General features: G+C 43.9%; 1 protein-coding gene and 1 non-coding gene across 2 annotated transcripts in view; both read left to right on the forward strand.

Moving 5' to 3' along the window:
* Positions 1–796: 796 nt before the first annotated feature.
* TSPAN5 (tetraspanin 5) overlaps positions 797–15108 on the forward strand; it is a 187206-nt gene continuing 172894 nt past the window's right edge. The window contains exon 1 of the mRNA XM_004009684.5: positions 797–1251. Within this exon, the coding sequence (XP_004009733.1) occupies positions 1171–1251 (81 nt within the window). The 5' untranslated portion in view covers positions 797–1170. The remainder of the gene's footprint in view (positions 1252–15108) is intronic.
* On the forward strand, positions 4054–4160 carry LOC114115435 (U6 spliceosomal RNA). Its single transcript, XR_003589778.2, has one exon. It is a non-coding gene; the product is annotated as a U6 spliceosomal RNA (small nuclear RNA).

The raw sequence follows: 15108 nt of genomic DNA on the forward strand, positions 1-15108 counted from the left end.
CCCGTCTCCAGGATAAGCCTCTCTCTCTCGCAGGTGGGGAGGCTGAGTTGGAGCCACATTCAGGGGAATTCAGGGGACTTTCCTATGCAATCCTCCGGGTTCGTTCCCATTTCCCGTCTCTTCCCCCACCCCTTCCCTGACATCTCATCCTTCCCCTTTGCTCCTTCCAAAGTCTGTGACCTCTTTCCTCTCCGCCTCGGTGGCCCCGTGTCTTTTCTTGCTACAAAACCAGGTGGTGGAGCAGGGGGTGTGAGTGAAGCTACACCCAGAAGGATGCGCGTCCTGCAGTGGAGCGCAGGGGGAAGGATTCGTCCTGAGGATCCCAACTCAACCAGCTCTCTCACCCCGAAGCGATCCTTTCCCCCAGGTCCCTCCAGAAGCTGCCTGCTGCCGCCGGTGGCAGACGGGGACCATCAACTCCAGTCACTCCTCCAAGGCTGCTCCCACTGGGCGCGCTCTCCGGGCATCCTTACACCTCCCTTCGGCCTGCCATCCTCCCTACCTACCCGCAGTGCTCGGGGGTCCGCGGCGCTCCCGGCTGGCCTGAGAAGGGGCGGGGATGAAGCGAGCGGGAGGAGCGGAGAGCTCGGGAAGGAGGGGGCGGCGCGGCTGCGTTGTGCCTCCCGCCGCCCGGGAGCGCCCGAGCCCGCGCGCGCGCGCACCTCACGGAGGCTCGGGCGGCGGGAGGCGGGCGGAGCTGAGGGCGGTGCGGGCGGAGGAGCAGCCGGTCGAGCGGGCGGAGCGATCGGCGGGCGGAGCGAGGGGTGGGAGGGAGCGCGCGAGCGGGCAGGCGGGCGAGTAGCGTCTCCACCAGCATCCGCGGCGGTCGCGTTTGCCCGAAACCCGGAGGCTGACCAACGTCCAGCGGACGGGCTTGGGAGCTCGCCTTGTGCTGGGGGCCAGCCTCAGCGAAGCTCGGGGCTTGCAGCGTGCTTCCCTGCCCGCCCGCGGCCACCCCGGCTCCGGCGGCCTCGGCGCGCGCCGAGGGCTGGAGGTGCGGGAGCCACTCTCCGCTGCTCGGTCCCTGCGCTGCTCAGCCCGGGTTGGCCGCCGCGCCGCGGCCCCGAGCGCCGTCCCGGATCCCCTGCTTCCCGCCGGCTGCTCCGAGCAACGGTGCTCCGGGGCTCCAAACTCGGGCTGCCGGGGCAAGTGTCTTCATGAACCCAGAGGATGTCCGGGAAGCATTACAAGGGCCCTGAAGTCAGTTGTTGCATCAAGTATTTCATATTTGGCTTCAATGTCATATTTTGGGTAAGTTGGAGCGCTTCTGGGATTTCAACTATTGTGGCTGATCGATTCGCGACGATTTCGCGCACGTTGCTCTCAGCCTTTACTTTTCGCAGCCCCTCGGGCGCTTGTCGGAGCTCGCAGAGGCGTTTGCCTTCCGCCCTTTCAGCCTGCGCGTTGGAGAAATAAACATTTAATCCTTTCTAGGAACGCGAAAAGGTAAAAAGAAAAACGGAGCCGGAAAGGGGGCACCCAGGCCTTGAGATTGCTTTTTAAGGGACGAATAACGTAGATGCAGATGAAAGAAAGGGTTTGGCAGTTGGAGAAATGAGCAACCACTCGAATGAGATTTGCTCCCGGTGGAGTATGGATGTTGGGCAGAGCGTGGTGTCATAATAGGGAAGGCTGATCGGACAGAGTCGACCCTGAGGTCCACCTCTAACGGGGATCTGATTGGACGAGGGCTTGGCTCCGTGTTGCCGCGGCCAGTCTGTGCCATGCTCAGCGTGTATCTTCTTGCACCATCTCGGGCTTTGTGTAGGATGCAGATGCGGCGGTATATGGTTCTGTAATGTGCACGTAAATAACGCTTCCTGCACGCTCTTCTCTTCGTCTTCTTCGGGAAAGCGCTCCTTTTGCATAATGGACTGACCAGTGGGTGTGCGGGGTGGAGGTGTTTATTGCTCTGTCTGTATTATTGTCAGGATAATAACAAGTCACCATCAACATATGTTTCAGTGTGTTCGCACCTCACGACCTGCTTTTCAGAGGAGTGACACATAGAGCGGGCCGTTTTGGGGGAAACCTTGGAGAAATGCAGAGAAGGCGTACGAGACATGTTTTGTGGGGGTACCGGCAGAGCAAATGCTTGAATGAAAGGTTCATCCATGCTCTGCTGGCACCACAATACGCTGGGCACCTACTGTAATTAGGCTGGGATGCCTACTCTTTTGTTTTGTTTGGATTCTCTTCTTTGATCTCACAAACATGTTCGGCACCCAGACAAAGAGTTCACTAGGACAAGGGGAAACGTTGCTTCAAAGACCGTGTGCTTTTTCTTCTCTTTCCCATCCCTTTCCATCCTCTTCCTTACTGGGCACTCCCTTGGCCCCCACGATTCCCCCCATGGAAAGTAAAGATGGTGGCTGGTTGGGGTAGTGGGGGCTGTTCTTCAAGTTGCTGTTTAGTGTGGATTCAGTGTGAGGTCAACAATAATCCAGTGGTGGTGGTGGGATCAATGATAATCCACAGCAGTCTGAACATGGGGTGTATTTATTTTGATTCTCCTTTAGTTTTGGCCATTTGTTTGAACATATACATTGATGAGAAGATTTGTCAATACAGCTCTTTATATTGTTTTCTTCCTACCACACATTTACTAGGCTATTTTATTTTTATTCTCTGTTTTCTCTAGGAGTGTCTTGCATTGCTCTTGCATGTTTTGCAAAAGGGAATGAGAGTGATTGGAGACCACTCTCTGTGTCAGCATGTCATCTGGCCTCAGGACTGAAAATGGGGTGGCGACACGTGAATGAATATCAGATCCAGTCATTCGCAAGCCACTTTTTGACAGAGGTTGAACGTGATTCCTGTTAGCAGTCACCCCCCTCCCGCCTCCAACATAGTCAAACACTGCTACAAATGTGGGAAGAAGAAATTATTTTCTTTCCTTGCTTCCTTTTTTTCAACCCTTGTTGGACATACTTGAAAGTCAAATTCCTGGGTGAGGCGTTTTGGTTTTATCTGAACTTGAAACTTTCATGACTTTGAGAGTCAGGGACTACCGAATTGGGACTGGATCTTCTTGGGGTGGTGAGTTCAAGCCTCTTGATTTTACTTCCAAAAGCTGAACATTTCAGCTACCAGGCAACAAAAGGCACCCAGGGGCTTTCTCTGCAGTTTCATAGCAGGAGGTGGAAAAGAAATAAAGGGATTTGGGCCTGTTTCCCTGACAGTTTGGTGCAATTTTGTAGTGTGTACAGAGGCACATTTAGTGTTTTCTATGGCTTAGGTTGTAGCAAAACCTCTGGAATTGTAGAGAGCTGCAAAGAATTGCAGCGTGCTTGCATGGAGAGTTTCAAAAGAAAGTAACATTTTGTCTGATTTTGAAGGTCTTCATCTCTTGGGAGGAGTTTTATGGGAAGCCTGAAAAGAGACATAGCGCTGTGGAACTAAACCATGTGTCCCAGGCAGAATAGTTATGTAGATGCCTTTGATATAAAGACCCTTCTCTGACTCTGCTGTCTGTATACATACCTTGTCCCTCCTTACTGTGCCTAAAGTCTTCCACTCATCTGCCCCCTCATACTTTTGCTATCCTGCTGTCTGCTTCAAGGTTACCTTAAGTTTGGGAATTATTTGGGAATTATGGAATCTCTGAGTTTGCAGTGCCCCAGTCTCTAGAGTGATGATCAGCAGGAAGGTAGCCATGATATTTGATGACAGTAATTTAGACTAAGATGTTAGTGACTGAAGAGCCGGGATTGGTGGCCTGATTCTGTAAAGTTACACATCTCTGCTCTCTACAGTTGCCGTCCTAACTGTGACTGCTGGATTCAGCAGACTGGGGCTACTTTAACACAGTTATGAAGAAGACATTGATTACAGAGAACATGGTTTCCTAATCTTTCCACACCGAAACTCTAGAAAAAAAAATTTTTTTAAACATCGTAGACATTTTGAAATAAAGTTCTGGTAAAATAAAAACTGAGAATTTGGTAGCCCTAGTGCTAAGGGTTTGGTTCTCTTAGTAATGAGCAGTTTGACTTTCCACTGCTCAGTTAACTGCCCCGGCCTCAGTTTCTCAACTGTTAAAATGAAGAGTTAGTTCTCTGACAGCACATATAATAAAATTGGAACAGTACAGAGAAGGTTATAGACAATGGCTCCTGCGCAAGGATGACATGCAAATCCATGAAGCATTCCATATATTCACAGCCACTATGGAGAACAGTATGGAGGTTCCTTAACAAACTAAAACTAGAACCACCGTATGACCCAGCATTCCCACTCCTGGGCATATACCTTGAGAAAACCATAGTTTGAAAAGATACATACACTCCATGTTTCTTACAGCATTATATCCTTGGAAGCAACTTAAATGTCCATCAACAGAGGAATGGCTAAGAAGATGTGGTGCACATATGCAATGGAATATTATTACCCAGCTACAAAAAGAAATGAAATTGTACCGTTTGCGGAGATGTTGGTCGACATAGAGACTGTCAGAGAGAGTGAATAATTCAGAAAGACAAAAACAGATATTGTATCTTAATGCATATATGTGGAATCTAGAAAGATGGTATGCTGCTACTGCTGCTGCTAAGTCGCTTCAGTTGTGTTCGACTCCGTGCGACCCCATAGACGGCAGCCCACCAGGCTCCCCGTCCCTGGGATTCTCCAGGCAAGAACACTGGAGTGGGTTGCCATTTCCTTCTCCAATGCATGAAAGTGAAAAGTGAAAGTGAAATCGCTCAGTCCTGTCTGACTCCTAGCGACCCCATGGACTGCAGCCTACCAGGCTCCTCCACCCATGGGATTTGCCAGGCAAGAGTACTGGAGTGGGTCGCCATTGCCTTCTCTGAGAAAGATGGTATAGATGAGCTTATTTGCAAAGCAGAAATAGAGACACAGATGTAGAGAGAAAACATATGGATACCAAGGAGGGATAGATTGGGAGATTGGGATTGACATATAATAACCAATGAGAACCTACTATATAGCACAGAGAGCTCTACTCATTGCTCTGTGGTGACCTGAATGGGAAGAAAATCCCCCCCCCCCCAAAAAAAAAGGCTGGGGGGAATATATGTATAGATATAACTGATTGTAAAGCAACTATACTCCAGTTAAAAAAAACAAAAAATGAAGAGTTAGTCAAGTTGTAAGTTTCTTTCTAGTTCTGAAAAAAAAGAATGGGTCTTTTGAGCTCCAATATGCTGGGGAAGAAAAATATAAGAGATGGGCACTAAAATATAATGAAAATAGCATATATTGGGAAACATTATAGACTTTTTCTCTCACTGAGATTTGCCTGAAAGTAACTTTTATTAATTAATTAATTTTTCCCTCAAGGATTCTTTCATTTGAAAAAATCTTTCCCTAATTTCTTCTTAGCTTATTCACTTATTGGTGTAATATGCATACTTTTGTGTCCCCACTGTGAATCTCAAATGTAGTCTTATGAGTCATTAAATATATTTTTTACTATTGGAGTTAGAGTTTCATGTGTAAAATCTGGATCCTTTTATATAATACTTGTAATGGTATTCTGAGTAACAAAGTAAACATCTTGTAGATTCCTTTCTCATTAGTTAGCACAAGGTGGTGGTAGGGGACTCTTATTCACCCTATTTTATATTGGAAGAACTCAAGCCAGAAGGGAATTGACGTTGTGGAGGGTGTCACCATACTAGGACATTTCTTGGAAAACCTGAGACTGCTCTGCGGTAGGGGAGGGAAGAGAGAGCTTCTTTAGGGTAATGAACCTCCACACCCCATCACCCAGCATTAATAGACATTTTGTTCTGGACCTTTTTAGGATCTGACTCTAATACTTAAAAACTGTTACTAGGCAAGTAAATTGATATCAGTATTCTGGTTATCTATTGCTATATAACAAACAACCTCAAAACTTAGTGGCTTAAGATGAAACTTGGTTATATCTGACAATTCTGGGATTTGACCAGGCCCTGCTGGGCAGTTTGCACTTGGAACTGTCCATTTCAGTTGCAGTGAGATGGAGCTGGCTGGAGTTAACTGAAGGCTCATTGGGGTGGGATACCTAAGATGATGCCCCCACATGACTGGCAGTTGGTGCCAGCTGAGAGCTCAGCCAGTGTTGTTGGCTAGAGTACCTCAACGTGTTTTTTTCCTTTCTCTAAGACTGGAAGAAGCAGCTTCCAGCCAGTAGACTACTCCTTGAACTGGTGATGGACAGGGAGGCCTGGCGTGCTGCAATTCATGGGGTCGCAAAGAGTCGGACACGACTGAGCGACTGAACTGAACTGAACTTGCCATTTCCTTCTCTAGGGAGTCTTCCTGACCCAGGGATCGAACTTGCATGTCCCTCATTAGCAGGCGAATTCTTTACCACTGAGCCATTTTTGTTTATAAAGGAAGGGTAGCATTACCCAGTGGGCTTCACTGGTGGCTCAGATGGTAAAGAATCTGCCTACGATGCAGGAGACCTGAGTTCGATCCCTGGGTTGCGAAGATCCCTGTTAGAGGGCATGGCAACCCACTCCAGTATTCTTGCCAGGAGAATCCCCATGGACAGAGGAGCCTGGCAGACTCTAGTCCATGGGGTCGCAAAGAACTGGTCATGACTGAGCAACTAAGCACAACATTATCCAGTAGAATTGTAGGTTTGAGGATGCAATCAGATAAGATATTACCAAGCACATTTAACAGATGTCTCAATATTTAACAAATGGTGGATGTGGTCTGTGTCCTTGTCTCCAGATTTCATACTATTTCCATCCTGGCTATAGAACTTCTAGAATACCTTAGCCTGGAAGTTTGTCATTGCTACCAGGTAGTGGTGTTCCTCTTGATGTCTACCAAGGAGATGGGGTGAATAGATTCAACAGATTTATTCATCACTTATTTGAAAAGAGCACTGTGGATCAGTGGAAGCCTTAAATGACTTAGGAGAGCCAAGTCATTTATCTTCTCTTTGCTATACAAAGATTAGAAAGCCTTGGATCCTTGAGGCCAAATTTCTCCTTGATGTGCTTGCAAATATTACATTGTGTCTTTAAGTGTAGGTTTACCCAGGTTTGATGGCAGAATGTTGCATCTAATTTGTTTCCACAGGGCTCCAATTCTGAGAGAAGAGAGATTTAGAGAACCTTGTGGGGGGCATCAAGTTGGAAGCCTTATCTTATGATTCACTGTAAATTGTAAGATGTTCTGGAATGATGATACATCAGCAGTTTATAAGTCATAATTTTTGTTTTAATTTGCTAGACATCTGTTAGCTTCGATGGCAACCATATGGGAGTCTAAATTGCCTTTTGAATTACAGGGAGATGGTAGGAAGAAAGCTAAATATGGTTATGAAAGTGTCAAATGCGAAAAGTGTAAGAAGGGTGTGTAGACGTCAGTGGGGAAAGTAATTGACTGCTGACTTGCTTGGTCTGGCCTCTCACTCTTGGGTCAGTGAGAAGGCACCAAAGCATTCTCGCATGATGATATGCCTGGAAGATTGAAATGAAGCCAAGGGGAAGAGTTGGAAAACCAACTAATGTCTCACCCAACATAAAATTGCCAAGGTGAGCTCATTTAGAAGGATCACTCTGTCTTAATACGTCCACAGTAGTAGTTAGTCGCTGGCCAAAGGTGAAAGCAACCTGTATTTTAACAGAGCTTTATAATTACGGTGTCTTTCTTCTAAACATTTCAAAGTATCATACAAGCAGATTTTGACATGTTTGTGACAGATGTAGAAATTGAAGAACAGAGACGTGGAGTGACTTTTGAGGTGATGAACAAATCAGGGTCCACTTTTAAAGTGTTAAGTCTCTAGCAATATCTATAGCCCTAGCTTCTTACTTTAAACTTAGTTTAGAAGATGCTTGTTACTCTAAAATAAAACATCAAGTAAGTCATTTATATCTGTTCATAATTGAAAAGTGATAAGGTTTTTGCATATGCCTCAATTAACACCACCCACAAGCGCAGAAAAGTTAGGATGAAAATGTTGTTAAAGAGTATGATAGAATAATAAACTATTGTGTAGTCTATTGACAGTTCATAAATGAAAAGTGGAATATTAGAGACAGTGTTCCTGAGTCACTTGCTTCTTTCCATATGTAATGCTGACGACTGTCTTAAAACGCTACCTTCAGACTTCCGAATCATCATCCTTCATTAGACTATAAAGGCTTCAATTGCAGGGCCTCTCAGTTATTTTTGTAAGTGCAGTGTCTGGCATATTGTCTGAAACACAGTAGGTATTTAATAAATGTTTGTTGAGTGAATGAATTACAAAATCACTGGAGAGTACATAGACTTCCTCTCTACTCACTATTCAGGGAGGCATTTTCCCTGTAACATCTGGCCAACCCTCCTTAGGATGGATTTCTTTGGGACCACTTTAATCACTTGAGAGTTTCATCTTTCCTGCAAACAAGATGGAATCATTCCCACTGGAGTGTCCATTTTCCTAATTTACTGTTGTTGAATTTTTATTTTTATTTTGGAACAGTCTCACACCTGCAGAGAAATTGCTAGTGGTACTATCTGTTTTTATCCTGAATCATTTGAGAAAAAGTTGCCGGCAAATGGCTATCACATACCAATACTTCAGTGTATATTTCTTGAAACTAGGATGTTCTCCAAGACAATCACAGTGTAGTCATCAGTTGTGTCTGACTCTGCGACCCCATGAATCACAGCACGCTGGGACTCCCTGACCATCACCCACTCCCGGAGTTCACTCAGACTCATGTCCATAGAGTCAGTGATGCCATCCAGCCATCCCATCCTCTGTCGTCCCCTTCTCCTCCTGCCCCCAATCCCTCCCAGCATCAGAGTCTTTTCCAATGAGTCAACTCTTCGCATGAGGTGGCCAAAGTACTGGAGTTTCAGCTTTAGCATCATTCCTTCCAAAGGAATCCCAGGGCTGATGTCCTTCAGAATGGAATGGTTGGATCTCCTTGCAGTCCAAGGGACTCTCAAGAGTCTTCTCTAACACCACAGTTCAAACGCATCAATTCTTCGGCACTCAGCTTTCTTCACAGTCCAACTCTCACATCCATACATGACCACTGAAACCATAGCCTTGACTAGATGGACCTTTGTTGGCAAAGTAATGTCTCTGCTTTTGAATATGCTATCTAGGTTGGTCATAACTTTTCTTCCAAGGAGTAAGTGTCTTTTAATTTCATGGCTGCAGTCACCATCTTATACATTACCACCATCTAAATCTTAGACCTCATTCAAGTTTCTCAGTTATTCCAATCTTGTCTTCTAAAGCAGAAGAATTCAGTTCAGAAGACACATTGTATTTAGTTGAGTCTTTTAGTCTTTTTCAGTCTTTCACTGGTCAGATTTTTGACACTTTTGAAGATTTTAAACTAGCTGTTTTGTACAATGTCCCTTAATTGGGGTTGGCCCGCCATTTTCTCCTTCTTAGATTCAGACTATCCATCTCTGGCAGGATAATTACAGAGGTGGTACTGAGTTCTTTTTATTGCATCCATCAGGCGGCACTGATTTCTGTTTGTGTTTGTTCCATTACTGATGGTGGTCACTTGACTGAAGTGCTGCCTGCCGTTCCTCCATCATAAAGTGACTTTTTTTCCCTTTTGTAATTTATGTATATATCTTGTGGCAAGTTATTTTGAAATTATGTAAATAGCCCATTCCTCATCAAAATTTCAGTTAATTAATTAATATCAGTGGGAACTTCTGGTCTCTCTTTCTCCAGTATGTTTTAATTGAACTGTTACTCTCATTACTTACTTTAATGTTCCCATTGGTCCCGGGTTTGACAGTCAGTGGCAGTGACTTTATGCCCTTTGACTCCCATCATTCTTTGAACACATCTTTGCTATCTTTCAGAAAAAGATATTCCAAGCTCATTTTGTAATTTACTAGTATCATGTTTTATATCAGTCATTTCTCCAAGGAGCCCTAGTTCCTTTGCATAGAAATGATCTGTAGAAACCAATTTCTAGTTGCTAAGTATGCTTATTGCTTGGAGGCTGTCACCACCTCTGGGCCCTTTTAATGGACAGGACTGTGGAATATGTGTGTATATACATATGCACACTTAACTCACGTTTACATCTGTGTTTCTATATCTAGCTATATATTTTCAAAACCATGCGTTCACGCTGGTATCTCAAATCCCTATCTGCCACCACAGGGCTTACTTTAGTATTTTTCTTTTCCACATTTATAACTACCTCTTTGACAGTGAGAATCCTGGCTCCCATTTTTCTTAACAATTTACTCATTTGATTAAATCTCCCCTTATGTAGCCAGTCTTCCACTGCTGCCGATGACCCTTACGTGGTTACTCTCCTTACCTGTTCGTGCTCCAACCTGCATCCCACTGTGAGCACCTTTCTCTGATACCCGGCTCTCGTCTTTCACATCTCCATACTCATTCCTGCACAAAGGCCTATCTTCCTTTGTCCCTTCTCATGGCTTTAAGACTGAATTTTTCAGGAAGGAGAAGGGGAAGGGCCTGGGTTACTCTTGTGTGATATAAGACTTCTCTGCCTCTGCATAGACCTTCATTATTTTAAAATTCCTAGACCCTTTGCTTTCCATCTTTAGAGGCGCTTAGGTTTTTCATGTCTTCTTCATATCTGCCCAGATTATTGTACTCTGCCTGTGGTCCTATTAATGTAGCAACCAGAATGGAACACATTTTTTTCATATGCTGTTCCTACTATCCAGAGAATGGTGGGTTGTTATTCTCGAAGTCCCCCTTAAGTTCTAGGTTAGGAGGTAGAGCCTGGATTCATCTTTGAATAAGCTACTTTTACACATTATTGCCTCAGTTGCTCATCTAAAGTAAGAAAAGTGTCAGTTGCTCAGTCGTGTCTGACTTTTGTGACCCCAGGGACTGTAGCTCACCAGGCTCTGCTGTCCATGGGATTCCCCAGGCAAGAATACTGGAGTGGGTTGCCATTTCCTTCTCCAGAGGATCTTCCTGACCCAGGGATCAAACCCTGGCCTTCCGCATTGCTCATCTAAAATACAGTGAAAATAATTCCAATAGCTTACAGAGTTGTTATCCAGTATTAAATGAGATCATACACACGAAAGTGTTAGTCGCTCAGTCGTGTCCAACTCTTTGCAACCCCATACACGGTAGCCCACCAGGCTCCTCTGTCCATGGGATTCTCTAGGCAAGAATACTGCAGTGGGATGCCATTTCCTTCTCCGTACATGTGAAAGTGCTTTCTAAAAGGTCATTCTCTTGGTACAAACAGTAGTTATTAACGCAGGCTAAATTGCACATGCTTTTTCTGGCAGCCAGAGAACATTGTTGGCTCAAGTTGAATTTCTAGTGGAATGAAACCTTCATCTCTTTTTCAAGTGAACTTCTTTTAAACCCATCTCCCTAGGCTAAGTGCTAATCAAAAGCCCTAACCCTCCAGTTAATTATTTGCATTTAGATTTAGTACTATATATGTATCCTATTTAAATGTCTTATTCTGGCCCAGTGGTTTTCACTTCCTTCCAGCAGCTGTAGGCTTCCTTAAGGTGTATGGGGCCTGAGTGGGAGGGTTTCTGCCCTTTGTTGCTCCTGGAGCAGCTCAGATAGTAGGTTTGGTATTTTGGTATACCATGAAGGGTTTTGCTTGAAAAAGGGGGTCTACTGCTTAAACACACAATTGAAAACCACCATCCTAGCCTTCAGATAAATTTCAATCTTGAAGGTCAAGGCATGTTTAGAAAAAGTTATTCCTCATACAGGTTTTTCTCTTATGGATTTTCTTCATGGATTGGAAGTCCCTCTCCCTGGCTAGGGGCTTCCCTGATGTCTCAGACGGTAAAGAATCTGCCTGCAATGTACGAAACCCAGGTTTGATCCCTGGGTCAGGAAGATCACATAGGGAAGGGAATGGCTGCCCACTCCAGTATTCTGGCTCAGAGAATCCCTTGGACAGAGGAACCAGGTGGGCTACAATTCTCGGGGTCTCATAGTGGAACACAACTGAGTGACTCACATTTTCACTTTTCACTTTCTATAAGGTTGGTTGATATTTCACCCCTTTATAGACACAGCAGCATAATCAGTGAATTGTTAGGAACTTTCAGTCTTCCCACCTGGGAATCTGATTCTATAGGTCCAGGGTGTGGCCCTGGTATTAGCGGGGATTTTTAAAAATCCCTGCAGGTGATTTTGATGTCCAGCTGAAGTGGAGAAGCTCTAGCTTGTTTTTCTTGGCAAGATATGTCATCTCTTGCTATTACTCTCTGGAGGGTCACTGGGGGAGCTGGGAGTGGGTGGTATAGGGCTCTGACCAGAGGGTGACTGGCTGCACCAGCACACACAGCTAGTGTTCTTTGCTTATGACAAAAAAAAAAAAAAAATTATGTGGCCTGTTTTATCCCTCATGGAATTTTTTATTAATCCAAAAATGCCAGTTTATTTTTAAACCTGAAAACCCTAAAAACAGAAGGAGAAAATCTCCGCTAGAGAGAACCTCTTGTGCTGCAATTAGTATGCTAAAAATTGGCATCGTATAGGGGTAGAAGCTAGTTATTCATGAGGCAGGAACAGTGAAGAAGCAGACGTTTCGTTCTTTTGCCCTTGTGGCCCTGCACACTTTGGTGCAGTGGACTGGGTCTAACCACGGACGCAGGACAGCAGACTCTGCTGTTCTCCACACACCTGCCTTCCTGTCCAAGGTGCTCAGGTTCCTTTCAGCCTGTTTCCAGAAGCTTCTTCCTGTGCCCCCTACCCTGAGTGGACTGGGGGTGGGGAGAAGGGGAGCTGCTCTCTGCACCTCTGTGGCAGTTTTGTTGACTTCCCTCTGCCGGCATGCCAAGCAGGGACGTTTCTTCTCTCATATCTAAGTTTGCAGCACTGTCATGAAGAGCTGGCAGAAAAGCAAACAGGAGACATCTTCCAGTTTTCCTTAGAAAGAAAAGTTTCAGTGTGCATAACACGTTTTTTCATTTTTTTTCTGACTTACTCCTTTTTATCTACTCCCTTTTGAAAGAAAGAAAGAAACAAAGAATTAGGTGTTCAATATGGCTGGGCACCTAAAGTAGAAATCTTTTGAGAGAAATAAAATTTAAAAAAAAAACTTTTATTTTATATTGGGGTATAGCCAGTTAATAATGCTGTGATAGTTTCGGGTGAACAAAGAAGGGACTGAGCCATAATATACATGTATCCATTCTCTCCCGAGCTCCCCTCCCATCCAGGCTGCCATAAACATTGAGCAGAGTTCCATATGCTATACAGTAGGTCCTTGTTGGTTATCCATTTTAAACATAGCTGGGTGTACATGCCCATCCCCGACTCCCTAACTATCCCTTCCTCTCATTCTCCCCCTGCCCCCAGCCCCGGCAACCATAAGTTCTTTCCCTAAGTCCGTGTGTCTCTGATAGCAATAAAATTTTGAATTAAAATCTGAATGATTTCTCTGAGATGTTTAGCTGGAGCATAGTTATCAGCACTCATAAACACACCCAGAATGGTATACACATTCTGTGGTTAGCACTATGTTATTGTCTGTACATAAAGAATCATTAATTATGAAATATAAGGTATAATATTTAAGTAATGTAATCACCAACCTCAGTAACAAAATAGCATTAGGAAGTGGTTGGCCAAACATTTTGGCTCTTCTCATTGAAAAGGCATAATAATATTCTATAGCTCTTCCAACTACTATTTACTATTTGGATAAGTATTGTAAGACATAGGGCTCTTTCTACTTGTTGATTTTTTTTTCTAAATTATACTTGGCACTTCATCTTGAATTTCTAAAAATCTGGAGGGAACAGCTGGTGCTCTAATAAATATTCAGGCCAGCTATTTTAATGCTTTGTACTTAATTAAGTCGTCCTAATAAAAGAGGAATACTTGACTTAAGCATTTCTCAAAGTATAATGTTTTGCTTCCAACAAAAATTTCCCCCAACTGTTAATATTTCCCTGAAGCAGACTTAAAACTTAATTCTGCCAAGTGAGTAGTTCTAATCACTTCTGAAGCATTTAATGCCAAAACTCAGTTTTCCTGTTTTAAGGTACAGTCCTATCAATATAGCCCAGCCCCTTAACTTGTGAAAATTCCACAGTCACTGACTTTTTAGAAGAATTCTTTGTAGGGTCCAGTATTAGAGAGTGATAAAATGTTCACCCTGAGTTGGGCATTCTCGTGGTCTGGTGGTAGGCAGAAGTCTGGCGGTAAGGAGTTTGGATTCTGAATGTGTCTGAATTTTTACCCAGTTTTATCCCCAGACTTGTGATCTTAGGCTACTTACTCACCTTACAGTTATGTCTCCTTGTCTGCAAAATGGCATTTTTAGTAGTAATATTAAGACCCAGCATCTGTCTCATAGTTGTGAGGATTTAGAGGAGTTAGTATATATAAACTGCTTGGAATGATCGATAGGTATTAGCAATTATTACTCTTATTTTCCTCTATGCCTATAGTTTCATTTTGGTGGTTTTTTTTCTCTTGACTTCTTTCAGAACCGTTACAGTAATCTTACACTGTAACATATATTTTTTTGTTCTTTATAATGTTCTGCCTACATAAGTACATTCCCAAAATAACTAAAGGGAAAAAGGATCTAACAAATGTTCACAGTGTTCTTTTCATTGTAGTGAATGGCATGTAAGTCTTATCATGGATACCAGACCATGAATTCCTGTTGATTGTTTATTGTTAATGTTCCCATCTTTCTTTACCCAATGGGATTCACTCTTCATTTTCTCAGCAAAACCAGACGGTCTCATGTTGGTGTTTTGTACTGAGAAGTTGAGTTTCTGTTGTTGGATCTTGGTGTTAGGCCTAGCACCTGGGAGAAATAGAAACATTTTATTAAAATCTGTTAAATCTGGATATTTTGAGAATACCTAGATGGCTGTAAACGTATGTATTTAGCTTTTGTAGTATCATAAGTCATGTATATTTTAGTCATTGTTTTACTCTGTATTTCCAGCACATTCTTTTCAGGTTGTGAAGGTGAACACTGAGTTGGTGATACAGATAATTCAGACTTTTCCCTGGATGTCTTTCCTGCTGATGAAGAAGTAGGATTTTGGTCAGAACTCCCAGTATTCTTGCCTGGAGAATCCCATGGACGGAGGAGCCTGGTGGACTACAGTCCACAGGGTCGCAAAGAGTCAGACACGACTGAGCAACTTCACTTCCCTTCCCTGGATCATTGACTA

This window comes from Ovis aries, chromosome 6 (assembly GCF_016772045.2).
Source record: "Ovis aries strain OAR_USU_Benz2616 breed Rambouillet chromosome 6, ARS-UI_Ramb_v3.0, whole genome shotgun sequence".
Lineage (NCBI taxonomy): Eukaryota > Metazoa > Chordata > Mammalia > Artiodactyla > Bovidae > Ovis > Ovis aries.